Source organism: Aotus nancymaae, unplaced genomic scaffold, assembly GCF_030222135.1.
Source record: "Aotus nancymaae isolate 86718 unplaced genomic scaffold, 86718_ANA_hifiasm-v0.15.2.pri h1tg000030l, whole genome shotgun sequence".
NCBI classification, from domain to species: Eukaryota; Metazoa; Chordata; class Mammalia; order Primates; family Aotidae; genus Aotus; species Aotus nancymaae.
The window spans coordinates 11,782,539-11,800,127 of record NW_026988443.1 but is presented as its reverse complement, the minus strand read 5'-3'; the positions used below and the strand labels follow the sequence as shown (position 1 = coordinate 11,800,127).

The 17,589-nt window shown below is 38.2% G+C and overlaps 1 protein-coding gene and 1 long non-coding RNA gene across 3 annotated transcripts in view; one reads left to right on the top strand and one right to left on the bottom strand.

Annotated features, from left to right (window-relative positions):
* Nucleotides 1-17,589, top strand: part of BBS2 (Bardet-Biedl syndrome 2) — a 33,041-nt gene extending 15,452 nt beyond the window's left edge. Inside the window, exons 6-17 of the mRNA XM_012447919.2 lie at nt 422-526; nt 610-696; nt 3,805-3,940; nt 4,157-4,296; nt 5,256-5,400; nt 5,485-5,656; nt 6,602-6,731; nt 7,924-8,055; nt 8,608-8,745; nt 9,401-9,513; nt 16,120-16,268; nt 17,107-17,589. Coding sequence (XP_012303342.2) covers nt 422-526; nt 610-696; nt 3,805-3,940; nt 4,157-4,296; nt 5,256-5,400; nt 5,485-5,656; nt 6,602-6,731; nt 7,924-8,055; nt 8,608-8,745; nt 9,401-9,513; nt 16,120-16,268; nt 17,107-17,213 — 1,554 coding nt within the window. The 3' untranslated portion in view covers nt 17,214-17,589. The remainder of the gene's footprint in view (nt 1-421; nt 527-609; nt 697-3,804; nt 3,941-4,156; nt 4,297-5,255; nt 5,401-5,484; nt 5,657-6,601; nt 6,732-7,923; nt 8,056-8,607; nt 8,746-9,400; nt 9,514-16,119; nt 16,269-17,106) is intronic.
* LOC135277247 (uncharacterized) lies at nt 3,499-8,301 on the bottom strand. 2 transcript variants are annotated; one of them, XR_010344841.1, is made up of 3 exons: nt 7,884-8,301; nt 6,964-7,019; nt 3,499-5,823 (listed from the first exon to the last, which is right to left on the bottom strand). It is a non-coding gene; the product is annotated as an uncharacterized LOC135277247 (long non-coding RNA). The 2 variants fall into 2 exon arrangements; XR_010344840.1 differs by lacking the exon at nt 3,499-5,823 and having other exon boundaries at nt 6,033-7,019.

The following is a 17,589-nucleotide window of genomic DNA, read 5'->3' as shown; positions in this document are numbered from 1 at the left end:
AGTCTTAAAAATTTAGACTGTAGGACATTATAAGTTAAGTAATAATCATTAAAACCTTTTGGGTGAACATACATAATATCTATTGTATGTGCATATTCTTGATCTTGTGTACTTAGCTTATTTCTTCCTTAGTCCGTTAGTTTTCATTTGTTTTTTAAAAATAATTTCCTGAAACTTGCCACATAAGATTGCTCTAAAACACCAAATTCTGTGAGTTTATTTAAATCTGATTATACAACTCTGAAATAGATGACATGTATCATAGAGAAGAGGAATACATTCCCCACTAATGGATTGGAAGTGCCTTTAAATCTAATTTTAACATAGTTGTAACAAGGCGTGTGAAATCTTATAAAGCTGTACTTCACAGTAAACTGAGCCTTAATGAAAAGATGTTACGTTTTTATGTATTGTTTTCCAGGTAGTCACTTCTCTTTGTCCCATGTATGGCAGTCGATTTGGTTATGCCCTTTCCAATGGCACAGTTGGAGTTTATGACAAAACAGCCCGATACTGGAGAATTAAAGTTAGTATAATTCAGCCTTTGATATTCAGCGACTTGATACTTACTGTGAGACTTCTGTGCTAATTATTGGAATTCTTTTTCAGTCGAAAAATCATGCCATGAGCATTCATGCTTTTGACCTTAATTCTGATGGAGTGAATGAACTCATAACTGGTTGGTCCAATGGGAAGGTAAGTTTGAATAGCAAAGTTCAGGTGTAATTCAAATTAATAATTGTCTAAGGTGTATCTACTATAGGACTTAGAACCGTAATGTTGGAATGTAAACTTCAGTTCCTTGGCTGTGTTTTCACATTTAACTCAATACTCTTGACACATTATTCCTGCTATCTTTATCAAGAACTGCAAAGTGAGGGAGTGTAAGTCTTATAAGTGTTGTTTGGGGGAAATCTTCAGGGAGATTCTTTCTAAACCTCTTTTTTGAAGGACTGAGATCCATCATCCAGGATGATTCTAGGGAGTAGGACAGTAAAAAAGGAGTTTTAAGGAATTGTTTGAATAGCTCTTTTCTAATAAATCTTCAGAACTGCCTGAAAACTTAGCACTAATGGGAAGAATCATGTTAGCATATTGTTTTCTGAGCTGTAACTTTAAAATAAAATCCTTTTTCTTGCTTTCCTTTTTTAACTTCAAATCAGAATTTTTTACAGTCTTTTGGCAAGTCAGGATTGTCTTCTTAGAAACTGCCTAGGTAGCTGCCAGATCTCCATGGATACAAAATGCCCTCGCTTTCTTGTCTGTCAGTGTTGGATTGCCTGAAGGGGATGAGCAAATTCTTATCTTTTCTTCTTTGATATATCTTTACTTTTCTCTAGCACTTTATAAGCATTCCTTTGGTGTTATGTGAAGAACAGATTGTAAAGAGTTGTTATGTCAGTTTCTGCTTTTCCACTTAGATTTGTCATTACTATGGGTACTAAAAATTAGAAGACTGTATAGTTGCTTATTAAGAAATATGAAAGTCTGTGAAATAGATATCTTAGTTGGTTTGAGCTGCCGTAACAGAATACCATAGCATGGGTGGCTTATAAACAACAGAAATTTATTTCTTATAGTTCCAGAGGCTGGGAAGTCCCCTATCAAGGTGTTGGCAGATTCAGTGTCTGGTGAGGGATCACTTTCTCATAGACAGAAGCCTTACATGATGGAAGGGGCAAGGGATGTCTCTGGGCTTTCTTTTACAGGACACTAATCCTGTTCATGGGGGTTCTGCCCTTATTAGCTATTCACCTCTCACTTCCCAATACCATTACCTTGGCTGTTAGGATTCAACATACGAATTTTGTTAGGGCACATTCAGACCATAGCAGTGGACCATATATTGAGGGAATATAAATTATTATGACTGATTTAAGAATTAGAAAACTACTAGATTTGAAAACTTGTCAGGTTACCTTGAAATATAACTCTTGACCTAGATTTTTTTTAGTTAAATGTTTTTGAAATTTTAAGGAATTTCTATTATATAATCTGTTCTTGAGCATGAAAAAGATAAGAAAATTATATAAGTGGAAAAACCGATTGTCTACATTTAACAGAAATATACAAAAGGGAAGCATACAGATCCAACTGGTGAATATGGGTGTGAAAGTACTAAATAAATGCTGCTAGCCAATTAACTTCATCTTTTGTATGTCATTTGATGAGTTGGAGGGCCATCCTTTTCTTTCAGGGTAAAACCTCCGTGTTGGATTAAGCAAAAGATCAGAATATCCACAGAAAGATTAATTTGTAGTTCTTCTTAGTTAGCAAATGAACCTTCCATTTGCTAAATATTGTGGAAATGCAGTGCTAGAAGCCATTAGGTAGCTAGGCTTTAACTAAAACGATGCAAGTTCAAGTCAGTCTGAGTTACAGAGTTATAGTAATGTGCTTTGGTAAAAAAAATACAGGTCATTCGTTCTTTCATAGGCTTTAGCATTCCTAATTGTCAGGCTTCTATGATGTTATTAATAGCTTGGATACTTGACAGTGATATACTGTAGACAAGAGATAGGCTGTGACCTAAACTACTTTATGTTTTGGTTGCAAAATTTTCCCCAGAAGATTGTTTATGAAAAGACAAAAATAGTGAGTAGCGTTGGTCATTGAAATGATTGCTCTGCCAGATTTTCTGTAGCTAGCCTTTTGTTGATAATACCTGTGTCCTTGCCTGGAACATAATCTTCTTTTTTTTTTTTTTTTGAGACAGAATCTCATTCTGTCACCCAGGCTGGAGTGCAGTGTGATCTTGCCTCACTGAAACCTCTGCCTCCCAGGTTCAAGCAATTTTCCTGCCTCAGCCTCCTGAGTAGCTGGGACTACAGGCACATGCCACCATGCCTAGCTAATTTTTTGCATATTTAGTAGAGATGGGGTTTCACTGTATTAGCCAGGATGGTCTCAATCTTCTGACCTCATGATCTGCCCACCTCTGCCTCCTAAAGTGCTGAGATTACAGGCATGAGCCACCACGCCTGGCCTCATAATCATATTTTAAGTGATGGTCATTTATTATTGCTTTTGAGATGCATTTGTTTCTGATCAGTCATTTATTTATTTGTTCTATCTCTTGCAAATGGGAGACTTAGAGGATAGGAAAGCTCTCTAAGATATCTGAATAGTTTTTATGTGGAAGAGGGACTCTTAACAGGGTTGTTGTAAAAGGTCATGTGGTGGAAGACTGGGCTAACTCCACAGTTTTCGAACTTCAGATTAAACATACTTTATACATTTATATGTAACAAAGATACAACTTTTATACAGAGCTAACATTTATTATGTACTTCTGTGTGTCAGGCCCTGTTTATATATGTTAATTTCATTATAACCCTATGAAGTGTATTACTGTTACTTTCTCCATGTTCTGGTTATTGTTCCTCAGATTAAAAGACCAAGCACAGAGTGATTAAGACACTAAGATGCCGTGGATAGTATTTGTCAGAGCTAGAGTCTGAACCTGAGCAGTTTGGCTATTAAGCCCAGGCCCTTTGCACTGTGCTATGTGTACTGTATGAACTGGCTTTTAGCAGACCTGTTTCTTCAAGTGAAGCATTGTGTGACGGCCAGTATGAAAAACAGCTTTTATTTAAAAGGAAGAAAGCACAGCTGGTTGAGGCTCCTTTGGGTCCGTCTTGGCCCCAGCAGTTATAGGTATCTCCTGAGAAGTCGTAGGGCTTTATAGAACACTCTTGAAAACTGCTAGACTGAATGACCTTTAAAGCTGATTTTTATTTTTAAATTTTGTGGTTTTTAAACATATAGCGTAAGCAACTTTTTAAATTCTTGTTTTATTTTTAGGTTGATGCTCGAAGTGACCGAACTGGGGAGGTCATCTTTAAGGACAATTTTTCTTCTGCAATTGCTGGTGTGGTAGAAGGAGATTACCGGATGGATGGCCACATACAGTTAATCTGCTGCTCAGTGGATGGGGAAAGTAAATTGGGATGATGAAAATCCTTGAAAAGTCACACTTTCCATTTGATTGGGTCAAAATACCAGGAAGTTTCACTAGAAGTATTTGTATTGAGATCCCCTAGTTCTAATAAATTCACCAAAGTTGGGGAGAACTTAGGTTTTTGTTTTTAAGAGCAGTTAATTGATGACCTAAATGTATGCCTGGTTATACTTGGGGTCTTTTCCTTCTGTTCAGTCCGGGGCTACCTGCCTGGCATGGCTGAAATGAGGGGGAACCTCATGGACACCAGTGTAGAGCAGGACCTAATCCGAGAGCTGAGTCAGAAGAAGCAGAATCTGTTGCTGGAACTCCGTAACTATGAGGAAAACACCAAGGTAGGTCCTAATGTGACAGGGTAATGGAGGCTGAAACGTTGAACCTCCCAGGTTCAAGCAGTTCTCCTGCCTCAGCCTCCTGGGTACTGGGACCACAGGTGCCAGCCACCACACCCAGCTAATTTTTGTATTTTTAGTAGAGACAGGGTTTCACTGTGTTGGCCAGGCTGGTCTTGAACTCCTGACCTCAGGTCAGGGAGGATTGGCAAATGTAGAAGAATGGGAGTGTCATTGCCAGGGTGTGGCCTTTTTGCCAGTGTCAGAATTGAGAGGGCATATATCCTTTGATCTTGAAATTTCACTTCCAGGTGGTTAAATTGCAGAAATGTTTTCCTGATTGTTCGAGGATATTTCCTGCAGCATTATTTATTTATAGCAGTGAAAACAGCTGGAAACAACTTAAGTGTTCGTCAGCAGTAGAGAGTATGTGCTGGGGAATCTTAAGCAGTTCAAAGAATGAATACTTGGACTGATATGGAAGGATATCTGTGGTCTTATTAAGTGACAAAAGGCAAGAACAATATGTATAGAATGTCTTTTATCTTTTTCAAAAACAAATCATTTAAAAGTTGGCGACTATAAAAACACTGTGTGTATGTACAGCAAACTGGCTGAAATGTTACTTTAATTTGTCCTGTCATGTGTTACTGTATTTGAGTTTGGTGTACTATGGGAATTTCTTTTCTTTCTTTAAAAGAATAATACTTAAAAAACGTAAAAGTCATGATGAGATATAGTGGACCATACCTATAGAAAGAGGCAAGGGTATTTTCCCACAGGGCCAGACAGAGCAAGGGAGTGCGAATAAGGTGAATTCTCTGAATTCTAAAGAATCAGATTACTATATTAATAAGGTGCTGTAGACTATGTATTTTGAAGCTGAGTAGTGATATTATTTAAAATTGATATTGGTTCAGTGTTTTGGTGATTGAGCTGGAAATGGGTGGGGTGTTTTGCAGGCTGAATTGGGCAGTCCACTGAATGAGGCTGATGGGCATCGGGGCATAATTCCAGCTAATACCAGGCTCCACACCATGCTCTCAGTCAGTTTGGGGAATGAGACCCAAACTGCTCATACAGAAGTATGCATTTCTACTTCTAATGGTAAGACAGTATTTACAGCTGGTGTTTAGAGGCACCTGTGCCATCTTGGAGTTGTTCTTTAACTGTTTTTCCTCTTCCCTGCAGACACCATCATCCGAGCAGTGTTGATTTTTGCAGAGGGAATTTTTGCAGGTGAAAGCCACGTGGTACATCCCAGCATTCACAACCTCTCCAGTTCCATCCGCATCCCTATTGCACCTCCCAAAGATGTCCCTGTGGATCTGCACTTGAAAGCATTTGTGGGTTACAGAAGCAGGTGACCCTTTGCAAGTCACAGTTCATTTAAAAACAGCTCTTAGAGGAGGGCAAGATGAATACATTTTCCATTTGCCCAGTGGATTATGGGGATCCTGAGAAACTGTTTAATGGTTCTATCTACCCAGTCAAAGTTTCCCATGATCTTTCATTTCCTCAATTTGAAACCTGTAAAAAGAAAAAGAAAAAACTGATACGTAAATTTAAGATGGTTTTTTTTTTTTTTAACTGAGACAGAGTCTTGCTCTGTCGCCCATGCTAGAGTGCAGTGGAGCAATCTCAGTTCACTGCCACCTCCGCCTCCCAGGTTCAAGCAGTTCTCCTGCCTCAGCCTCCTGGGTACTGGGACCACAGGTGCCAGCCACCACACCCAGCTAATTTTTGTATTTTTAGTAGAGACAGGGTTTCACTGTGTTGGCCAGGCTGGTCTTGAACTCCTGACCTCAGGTCATTCGCCCTCCTTGGCTTCACATAGTGCTGGGATTATAGGTGTCAGCCACCACACCTGGCTAAGATGGTTATTTTCTGTTTTTAATCAGGTGATCTCATAATCACAAAATGTTTAATTGATAATTTGTCAACTTGTAGTTTTGGCCACTAAAAGTATAAGAGTCAGTATGTACCTTTATATTACATTCATACATAACCTCAGCTAGTGAAGAAGAACTGCTATACTTGTGGAAGATAAGAAACTTTTAACATCCCCTTTATGGTGTTTTAAATCCTTAGTGCATGCAGGTATATATGTAGACTCATGCTATCTCTAAATCTTAAATCTAATATATTGCTGTACTACTTTAACCCTCATGTGTTTTGGGGTTTCTTCTTAAGTGAAATCCTTAAATATCAATTGGTAGCCCAGTAGTGGCTTTATATTCTGGGCCTTGCACTTTGAAGCAACATTTTATACAAAACAATTCTCTTGTATTTCATCTATTGGCCATAGCACCCAGTTTCATGTATTTGAATTGACAAGACAGCTCCCTCGATTCTCCATGTATGCACTGACCAGCCTGGACTCTGCCAGTGAGCCAATCAGTTATGTTAACTTTACCATTGCAGAACGGGCACAGAGGGTGAGTATCTCACTTTTCTCTTTCAATGCTTTTGCACGGTAGAATCCTTTAGATGTTATTTCATAGAAAGGGGAAATGACATGAATGTGTTATATTGGTAGCAGTAAATATGATATGAAAGAATTCTCTAACTTGGGGGTGACTTACAACCTGTAATAAAAATATTCCTAAAATGTCTTCTCTCACTTTGAAAAAGCATCTGAGCAATCCTTGGTTATCGGTGAATTATTACCAGTGTTTAATTCTTCTCTTCCCGTTATGGTTTCAAGAGAGTATTTCAAGACGAACCTGCAGCAAGATGAAAAGGAGTGGGACTTGGAGCTAAGAACGTTTTTGGCTTTAAGTGCTACCTTAACTCATTAAATTCTTAGTGATCTTGGGGAATTCCCCTCACCAGTGTGAACCTCAGTTTTCTTATCTGTAGGTGAGGATAATCTTACCCACTTTACTGGGGGAGTCCCCGAGGATTACATGATTGGCATGATAATAGCACCTTGTAAATTTGAAAGTACTAATACTAGCGGACTTTAATCTTGGCTAAGCTTTGGAATTCTTGGTGAGACTTTTTAATCATGTAGATTCTCAGGCCCCTGCCTGGCCTGTGGAACCACAAACTCTATATGTGGGCCCTTCCAGAAGGCCTCATGGGTGGTTCTCATGTGGAACCCATGTTGCAAGCCACTGCACGGTGTTACTGCTATTAACATTAAAACTTATATTTTCCTTATTGCATGGATGTATCTGTGGTGTGTGCACATTGTATACTTCATTTTACATTTCTTAAAGAATAGAATGGAATAGTTTTAAGCACACTATATTATCCAAGTTATACCCACAGAAGAGCTGTTGTGTAACAGAATCAGCAACATACCTGAATCTTTGTACATTGCATATAAGACTATGTCTAAGTAGAGGATGATATAAAATCACATCTGCTGTAGGGCAAGGCATAATTATGAATGTTACTTAAGAGCAGGAGTGAGGTGAGAAAAGGGATTGTGACTAGTGTTTCAGTGTTTTCTTGGTATGGGATGAAGTATAATTTTTTTTTCCTCAACAAAGTAAAATTAGAAAGAAGGAGAACTCTTCTTTGAAGAATGACTGTACCTTCATATCTAGAGGGCATATAAAAAAAAAAAAGAATGTCTGTACCTTAAAAATGGAGGCTCATTTCATTGTGTTCATTTTTAAGGTTGTTGTATGGCTCAGTCAGAACTTTCTGTTACCAGAAGACACTCACTTTCAGAATGCTCCATTTCAAGTGTGTTTCACATCTTTACGGAATGGTGGCCATCTGTATATAAAAATAAAACTTAGTGGAGAGGTAATGTTTAATATCATGGGGCATAGATTTTTTCTTTTTAAATTTATTTTCATTTATTTATTCAACCACTTAGATCATGGAATGGGAGGGGAGATTTCTTATGTGGTGTTTACCATTTAGTCCAAAGTGAGGTGGGGGACATCAGTGTCAAGGTTGTAAAACCACGTTTTGTTTTATTTTATTCACATGTTTTAACTTAGTCTGTTACTGTTACCATCTTAGACACTGGAGTAGAATCTGGAATAGATGTTTCTGCCTCCTTCCCTTCCTCTCTTCCTTGTCTAATTGGGAAAGGCTTGGGAATACAGAGGTCAACAGAAATATTTTCATTGTTTGTCATTTAATTTCTAAGGCTAGAGGATTTGCCTTTTAGCTAGCTGCTGGAAATAATGCGGTTTGTAATTTCTTTGAGAGCTAAACTTACCTTATTCAACACTGCATATAAATATATGCTCAGTAATTTTGTTGAGTGTAGGGAAATTCAGGTACTATTTCAGCTAAGTTTGTCTAATACCTGAGGATGCTAAACTTGTCTATTTTTTCTCTGGGTAGATCACTGTAAATACTGATGATATTGATTTGGCTGGCGATATCATCCAGTCGATGGCATCATTTTTTGCTATTGAAGACCTTCAAGTAGAAGCGGATTTTCCTGTCTACTTTGAGGAATTAAGAAAGGTGCTAGTTAAGGTGAGGGCACGTGGTAGATGCATTTGTGAGAATGTGGTAGTCTAATAATGTTTGAGGAGATTAATGATACTGCTAATGAACTTATAGTGATGTTCTCAATAATTTTTGCAATTCTTGAAATAAAAATTGAACTAGTATTGGAAAGTTTACTAGTTAAAGGATTTCTTTTATAAAAGGAAGTGTTTAACTCTTGAGAACCATGCTTGCTTTGTTTGGTTTAAGGTGATACATTTATAAATGAATATTTTCCTTTGTTAGCTCTTCATCTTATTTGTAGTATCTGCTTTGGTCTTCAGTTTAGGTCTTTCCCAAAACCCAAATTCAAAATAAAAGAGCAAAATAAAGAGGATTTTGATTGGCCCCAAAGTATACAATATTCCCACTGCAAATCCCTAAAATATTACTGTGTGTGTTGTGGGGCTCCTGGTGCTAAAGCATGTGGAGGATTCACATGGAGTGTCCTGTTGAAATTGGAGGCAGCACAGATGAATTAACTTGTTGAGAAAGAGGTGAAATAACAGGAGGTAGCTTAATTGGCATAAGTGAACAGGGGAAAGAAGGGGGTCTCTGTATCTGGTAAATAGTGTCTTTTCATCTGTCTGGTTTCAGTAAGTTTGTGAGGCCTTTTTAATTCCTGAGTGTCCATGGTCTCCAGGTGGATGAACATCATTCAGTGCATCAGAAGCTCAGTGCTGACATGGCTGATCATTCTAATCTGATCCGAAGTTTGCTGGTCAGAGCTGAGGATGCTCGTCTGATGAGGGACATGTGAGTATTTACCATGGTTAGTACAGGTGCAAGGTTAAAAATGTGAGCAGTATGGAATAGCAACTCAGATGTTACCAGTAGAAGTGTAATTTGTTACAGTGACTTTGGAAAATAAGTTGGCATTATCAGTAAAGTTGAAAATGCTGTCCTCTATGACCCAGCAATTCTATTCCTGGTTTGTAGCTTAAAGAAAGTTATAGCTTAGTTATATGTATGCATATAAACTAGGATATTTATAAAAGAATGTTTGTAAAGGCATTGTTTATAAAAATCTCAAAGTGGAAACAATCCAAATTAGCATTAACAGTGTAGTGATAGTGGATGAATTGTGATATATTCATACAGTGGAATACTACACAGCAGTGAGAATGCATGAATCTCCATGACATGTAAGAGCAAGAAAAAATCTGATAAGCATAATGGACACTGAAAGAAGACAGACTTAAAAGACTATGTATAAAATGCATCCATGTGTATATAGTTAGAGAAAAGAGTAAACTATATAGTTTGGGAAACATGCAATAAGTACAAATATAAATAAATTCAGGGAAGAGATTATCATATAAGATAGTATTTTCTCCTAGAGAAGAAGGGACTATGTGCAGAAAAAATACATTGGGAAACTTCTGTCTTGATGTTTTGTTTGACTTCATTAAGTATTCTTTGAATTTTTCTGAATATGTAACATTTTACAATAAAAAAGTTAAGTATGTGCAGTTCTTCCTTGGTGCTTGCTAGGATGCCAAATTTACCTTGCCAATAAAATATACTGAAAAAATTCAGTAAAATAGTTAACAAGTGATAGATGAAATTTATATGTATATATTAGGGGCAAGAGTTTACCCAGAGTGCTGCTTGTGTTTTTTCGTGAGAGGCCTGAATTGTTGGCAAATAATGATAATGGTTTTGCTCAGAAGTAAATGGTTTTTAAAAATAATTGTATTGTTGAAAATTTCAAACACATACAAAAGTAGTTGAATATAATGATTTCATATGTACCAGCCACCCAACTGGGATGTTCAAGAAACATGGCACTGGTGTCCACTTGACTTCTGTCGAGGGCCGTGCACGACATCAAAACATGGCAGAAAAGGTCAAAGGAGAAGGGGACATGGGCAGAGAGACAAAGCCTGAGGGGTAGCCTCGCTGTATAACAACCCGCTCTTTTGAGAACTAGTTCATTCCTGCATGAGCAAGAACCCATTCCTGAGAGATGGCATTAATCTATTAATGAGGGATCTGCCCCCATGACCCAAACACCCTCTACTAGGCCTGCCTCCCAAACCTGCTGCACTGGCATTTAAACTTCAACATCAGTTTTGGCGGGGACGAACCACATCCAAACCATAGTGGGTATATTAATCTTTTATGTGTGATATGAGTTGCAAATATGTTTTTCTGAATTTGTCATCTGGATTTTCCCTTTGCTTAGATAAAAAAAAAATTTTGCTTTAATGTTGGTTTTGCCTTGTAAAAGCTTTAAAAAATTTGTATGTAGTAAAATTGATCACTTATTTTCTTAATGCTTTTTATTTATATATTTTTTGAGACAGAGTCTTGCTCTGTTGCCCAACCTGGAGTGCAATGGCACGATCTCAGCTCACTGCAACCTCCACCTCCCAGGTTCAAGCAATTCTCCTGCCTCAGTCTCCTGAGTAGCTGGGACTACAGGTGCATGTCATCACGCCTGGCTAATTTTTATATTCTTAGAGATGGGGTTTCACCTTCTTGGCCAGGCTGGTCTCAAATTACTGACCTCAGGTGGTCTGCCCACCTCGGCCTACCAAAGTGATGGGATCACAGGTGTGAGCCACCGCGCCCAGCCACATTTTCTTAATATTTTTACATTTTGAGTTACAGTTAGAAAAGTTCTTTACCCCCAGGGTATAGAGTAAATTTATCTGTTTTCCTTTAGTACTTGTACATTTTCCTTTTTTACATTAAGTCTCTGTTCCAGTTGGAGTTTATCCTGGTGTTCATATAATAAACTCAGTTTTATCATTTTCCATATGACTATCACATTATTATTTGTGTGTGTGTGTGTGTGTGTGTGTGTGTGTGTGAGAGAGAGAGAGAGAGAGAGAGAGAGAGGAGGGTCTCACTGTGTCACCCAGGCTGGAGTGCAAAGGCAAGATCACAGCTTACAGCAGCCTCAATCTCCTGGCTCAGGTGATCCTCCCACTTTTGTCCCTGGAGTAGCTGGGACAACAGGCGTGTGCCACCATACCCAGCTAATTTTTGTGTTTTTTTGTAGAGCCAGGGTCTCGCTATGTTGCCCAGACAGATCTTGAACTCCTGGGCTCAAGTGATCTGGCCGCCTTGGCCTCTCAAAGTGCTGGGATTACAGGCATGAACCACTACACCTGGCCATGTTGCATTATTTTAATAACTACTTCCTTTAAAGTTCATCATGCTCACAATGATTTCAGATACTGCCTTTATTATATATCGGATTTCTGTACACAGTTGAAACTATTTCTGGATTTTCTGTACTATTCCATTGATCTGTCTTGTCTCTTCATTTGACAATAGCATTCTTTTTTAAAAAATAATTTTATTTTGAGACAGAATCTTGCTCTGTTGCCCAGCCAGGCTGGAGTGCAGTGGTGTCATCACAGCTCACTGCAGCCTCGGCCTCCCAGGTACAAGGGATCCTCCTACCTCAGCTTCCTGAGTAGCTGGGACTACAGGCATGCACCACCACACCCAGCTAATTTTTTTTTTATTTTTGGTAGAGACAGGGTCCCACTATATTGCCCAGGCTGGTCTTGAACTCCTGGGCTCAAGCTATCCTCCTGCCTCAGCCATTCTTTTTTATTTAAAAATTTTTTGTCTGGGTGCAGTAGCTTATGCCTATAATCCCAGTGCTTTGGGAAGACGAGGCAGGAGAATGGCTTGAGGCCAGGAGCTCAAGACCAGCCTGACAACATAGCAAGACCCTATCTCTAAAAAAGAAAATATAAATTTCATTGTGATATGTGATATCGTAAAATATGTATTTGATCTTCAACCCTGTTTCCTGACATAATAACTCCTAAAATCCTTAGAATCTCCAAAGTGATGTCTTTTTGTATGCTAATGATTGACTTACAGCTGGCAGCTCCTAGGTAGCTTCAGGATATGGGTCAGCCACCAGAACAACCAAGGCAGGATTAGAGGATTGGGACTTTCTGCCCACCTCTCTCCCAACCTCTAGGGAGCGGAGAGAGACTGAGAATTAAGTTGATCACTTATGGCCAGTGGTTTAGTCAGTCATGCCTAAATAATGGAGATTCCATCAAAACCCAAAGGGACAGCATTCAGAGAGTTTCTGGACACCAGAACAGATGGAGGTTCCTGAAGGTTGATGCACCTAGTGAAGGCATAGAAGCTCCAAGTGCTTTCCCTAATACTTTGCTCTTTGGATCTCTTCATCTGTATCCTTTGTAATATCCTTTATAATAAACTAGTAAGTGCCATTAAGTTTCCCTGAGTTCTGTGAACTGATCTAGCAAATTAATCAAACCCAGAGAGGGGATCGTGGGAACCCTAACTTGAAGTAGGTCAGTCTGAAGTTCTGGCAGCCTGAACTTGTGACGTTTGTCTGAAGTCGGAGCAGTCTTGTGGGACTGAACCCTCAATCTGTGGGATCTGACACTGTCTCCAGGTGAACAATGTCTGAACAGAATTGGAGGACACCCAGCTGGTGTCTGCTACAGAATTGATTGTTTTCTTGGTGTGTGGGAAAAACCTCCACAGTTGGTCATAGAAGTCTTCTGTGTTGATTGTTGTGGTGTGGGAGCAGAGAAGGAACAGTTTGGTTTTTTTCCCACTCATGGTAAAATATACATAATGTGAAATTTACCATCTTAACTACTATACACTACTTTTAGTGTACAGTTCAGTGGTATTAAATACATTCACAATGTGTACAATGCCGGGCGTGGTGGCTCACACCTATAATCCCAGCTCTTTGGGAGGCCTAGGTGGGAGGTCAGGAGTTCAAGACCAGCCTGGCCAACATGGTGAAGCCCTGTCTCTACTAAAAATGCAAAAGTTATCTGGGCGTGGTGGTACACACCTGTAATCCCAGCTACTCGGGAGGCTGAGGCAGAAGAATCGCTTGAACCCGGGAGGCGGAGGTTTCAGTGAGCCGAGATCACACCACTGCACTCTAGCCTGGGTGACAGAGTGAGACTCTGTCTCAAAAAAAAAAAATAGTGTGTTACCACCACCAGCATCTCCATAATTCTTTATCTCTTAAACCTGAAACTCTGTACCCGTTAAACAGTAACTACCCGTTCTTCCTTACCTTTAGCCCTGGCAATTACCACTGATAGTGCCATTCTTTCATTTATGGATGTTTTGTATGTTTCAATATCTGGTGTGGGTAGGTGCCCCTGTCCCCAAGCTCTGTTGTTTTTCTTTTTCATGGTTTTTCGTAGCTACTTGTGCTTGTTTATTCCTTTCAGTGAATTTCATCATGAAATGTTATAGCTCTGTAACAAAAATCGGTATTATAATTGAGATGATGTGAAATGTATTAGGCAGAACTGACCCCACTGCAGTGATGTTCACTCTTGCTATCTAAGAACATGGCATGTCTTTATATTTGTTCAAGTCATGTTTTGTGTGTTTCTGGAGTGCGTTAATGGGTTCCTCTTATGGATACTGGATGTTTCTTAAGTTTATGCTTTGGTATTTTCTGTATTTTTAGACAATTACAAGATATTTATAAGCGTAAATATCTTTTACATTATATCTTATTCTATAATTATGGTTTTGTGTTTGTATATATGAGTGGTGATTTTTATCTGTTGATTTGATAACATGCCCTTTACTAATTAGCTTATAGTTTTTCTAGATGTATTCTTGTATCATCTGTAAATTGAGATAGATATTTGCTCTTTTTGGCCAACTATCTCTAGGGCCTCTAGTTTTTCCGTCTCTCTCTTAAGTCAAAAAGGGTTACTGGCTTTAGGCATTTGACTGCAAATGTCAATATTTATTTTTATTTTTTAAATCAAATTAATTGATATATAACTTCATACAGGCAGAAAATTTACCCTTTTTAGGTTTACAGTTTAATCAATTTTGAGAAACGTATGTAATCATGTTGCTGCAACCACAATTGAGATATAGAATATTTCTGTCACTGGCCGGGCTCATGCTTGTAATCCCAGCACTTTGGGAGGCCAAGGTGGGAAGATCACTTGAAGCCACAAGTTTGAAACCAACCTGGCCAACATGGTGAAACCCCGTCTCTACTAAAAATACAAAAAATGACCTAGGTGTGGTGGCAGGTACCTGTAATCCCAGCTATTCAGGAGGCTGAGGCAGGAGAATCATTTGAACCCAGGAGGTGGAGGTTGCAGTGAGCGGAGATCGTACCAGTGCACTACAGCCTGGGCAACAAGAGTGAAACTTTGTCTCAAAAAAAAAAGAATATTTCTGTCACTCTTGTGGCTGTTTGTATCAGAACCTCTCCTAACCTCCAGTTTCTGGCAACCACTCATCTTACTTCTTTTCCTATAGTTTTACCTTTTTCAAAATACCATATAAATAGAATCATACTATATCTGTATATCCTTTTGAGTCTGGCTTCATTCACTTACATAATGTCTTTGAGATTCATCCTTATTGTTGCATGTATCTGTAGTTTGTTTCTATTTTATTGCTGAGTAGTACTCCATTGTATGGAGATATATGATATTTATCTATTCACCAGTTGAGAATAATTGGGTTGTTTCCAGACTTTGGTGAGTAGAATAAAGCTGCTACAAATACTTGCTTACAAGTTTTTTGCAGATATATGTTTTCATTTCTCTTGGGTTTTACCTTACAATGGGATTGGTGGGTTATTCAGAGTGTGTTAACTTTGTATGAGACTGCCAAATCACTTGTCAAAGTAGATGCAGCATTTTGCATTTCTGTCCACAATGCATGAGAATTCTAGTTGCCCCAAGTCTTTGCTAGCATTTGGTATCTTCAGCTCTATTTTTCTTTAGTCATTTTCATTGTTGTGTAGTGTAGATCTCATTTTCATTTTAATTTTATGACTCTGTTTTTTAAACTTTGATAAAATACAAGGCTGGGTTGTCTAAAAATACTTTAAGACCGGGCCACTTTAGTTTAATGAATATTGATCTGAAACTTGGAAGGTGGGCTGTCACCTTGCTCACTTGTCCCTACTCCCAACACAGTGGGCTTGAACATTCTTTTTTTTTTTTTAATAGAGACAGGGAGGGTTTCACCATGTTGGCCAGGCTGGTCTCGAACTCTTGACCTCAGGTGATCCGCCTGCCTCGGCCTCCCAAAGTGCTGGGATTACAGGCATGAGCCACCGTACCTGGCCGGGCTTGAGCATTCTTAACCACCTAAATCAAAACCAACTATTGACCAGTAACCAAGGAAGACCACTTGTCTTTTGTTTATTTGGAAGGAATAGAATATTTTTATGGAACTTATCTATGTTTTCAAAGCAAACTAGCAGTTACTCCATTTTAATGAAAATATAGCTTAAAAAATGGTGTCTTCTTTTCTTTATATGTCTAAGAAGTTTGCAAGTTTTTCTTAAGCTTGCCACATCAAGATGAAATGATGTCAAATTTCTACTGATTTGCACAGGAAAACAATGAAGAGTCGTTATATGGAACTCTATGACCTTAATAGAGACTTGCTAAATGGTTATAAAATTCGCTGTAACAATCACACAGAACTGTTGGGAAACCTCAAAGCAGTAAATCAAGCAATTCAAAGAGCAGGTCGTCTGCGGGGTAAGTCTCTTTTCGTAATGCTGCACTTTTATCTTTAATGTTTTTGGTGGTACTCATTGAAGATGGTGGAAGCATTCAGTAATTCATATTGGGGCTGAAAGTAGCATACCTTTCACACTCCAGAGCTGGCACCGATGTCACTTGTGTTTCAGTCAGCCTGGTGTTTGGCTTTAGTCTGTAGACTTCAACGGAAAAGAAAACCTGCAGCTCCTTTTCCTACATCTTCCTGTATCCTCTAAAGAAAAACCTACTATATATACCACAAAGGAAATATATAAACATAAATGTATGTTTGTCTAAGATGTTTGCAATTATATATAAGTATATGTTTATGTTTATATATTTCCTTTGAGGTATATATAGTAGGTATATATACTATATAGGTATATGTAGTACATATTTATGGTTATATATATACAAGGCCCAATTAGCAAAAAAGAGACTTAATTAATGCTAAGTGTCTAACTTAAAAATTTAGAAAAAGAACAATAGGATAAACCCAAGGATGCAGAAATATAGCCAGAGATTTATACCTGAATTCTGCTGTTTTAGGTCAATGCTTTGACCTCTTTAGAAATAATCTTTGCCAGGTGAATATGAGCTTTGATCCTTTTCTGTAAAACTGACTTTGGTGTATAGGTTTGAGTTGGTCTCTAAGTCAGTTTTTTAAATAAATTCCTTCACCAAGTTATCTTTTTTAGGGAGTGGTAAGATAAATTATTTATATTTCACATATAACTCTTTTCTCTCCTGGTTTTACGTTGTTTTAAAACTGGCCTCTAATTTTATAATTTCATGTCTAATAATCTTTCACTTTCTGATGTTTCTTCTCATGCAGTTGGAAAACCAAAGAACCAGGTGATTACTGCTTGTCGGGATGCAATTCGAAGCAATAATATCAACACACTGTTCAGAATCATGCGAGGGGGGACAGCTTCTTCATAGGAGAGGAAAATAGGAGAGGAAAATATAGGTCATGAAGTTCCTGGAAAAGGTTTTCTGTTAAAAATCTATGCTGGTTTACTTTGGATCACACCCTCGTGAACCCAGGGTGCTAAGGATGAAAATAACCTTGGTGAGTTGTGCAAGTTAAAGAACTACATTTGAAGATATATTCGCTTGCTATTTTTAAATCAGTAGTACTGTTGCTGAATGATACTAGGTTTGTATGGAATAGGATGAATGCTTTTGAAGTATTAGGGCTTCAAAGTCCAATTTTTGCTTATTTATGGTATACTAATACATCTTTTTTCTTGAAATTGTAATTGAATTTGTACTTTTCAAATAATCTACTTCTTCATTAAAATGTACAGATGTTAAA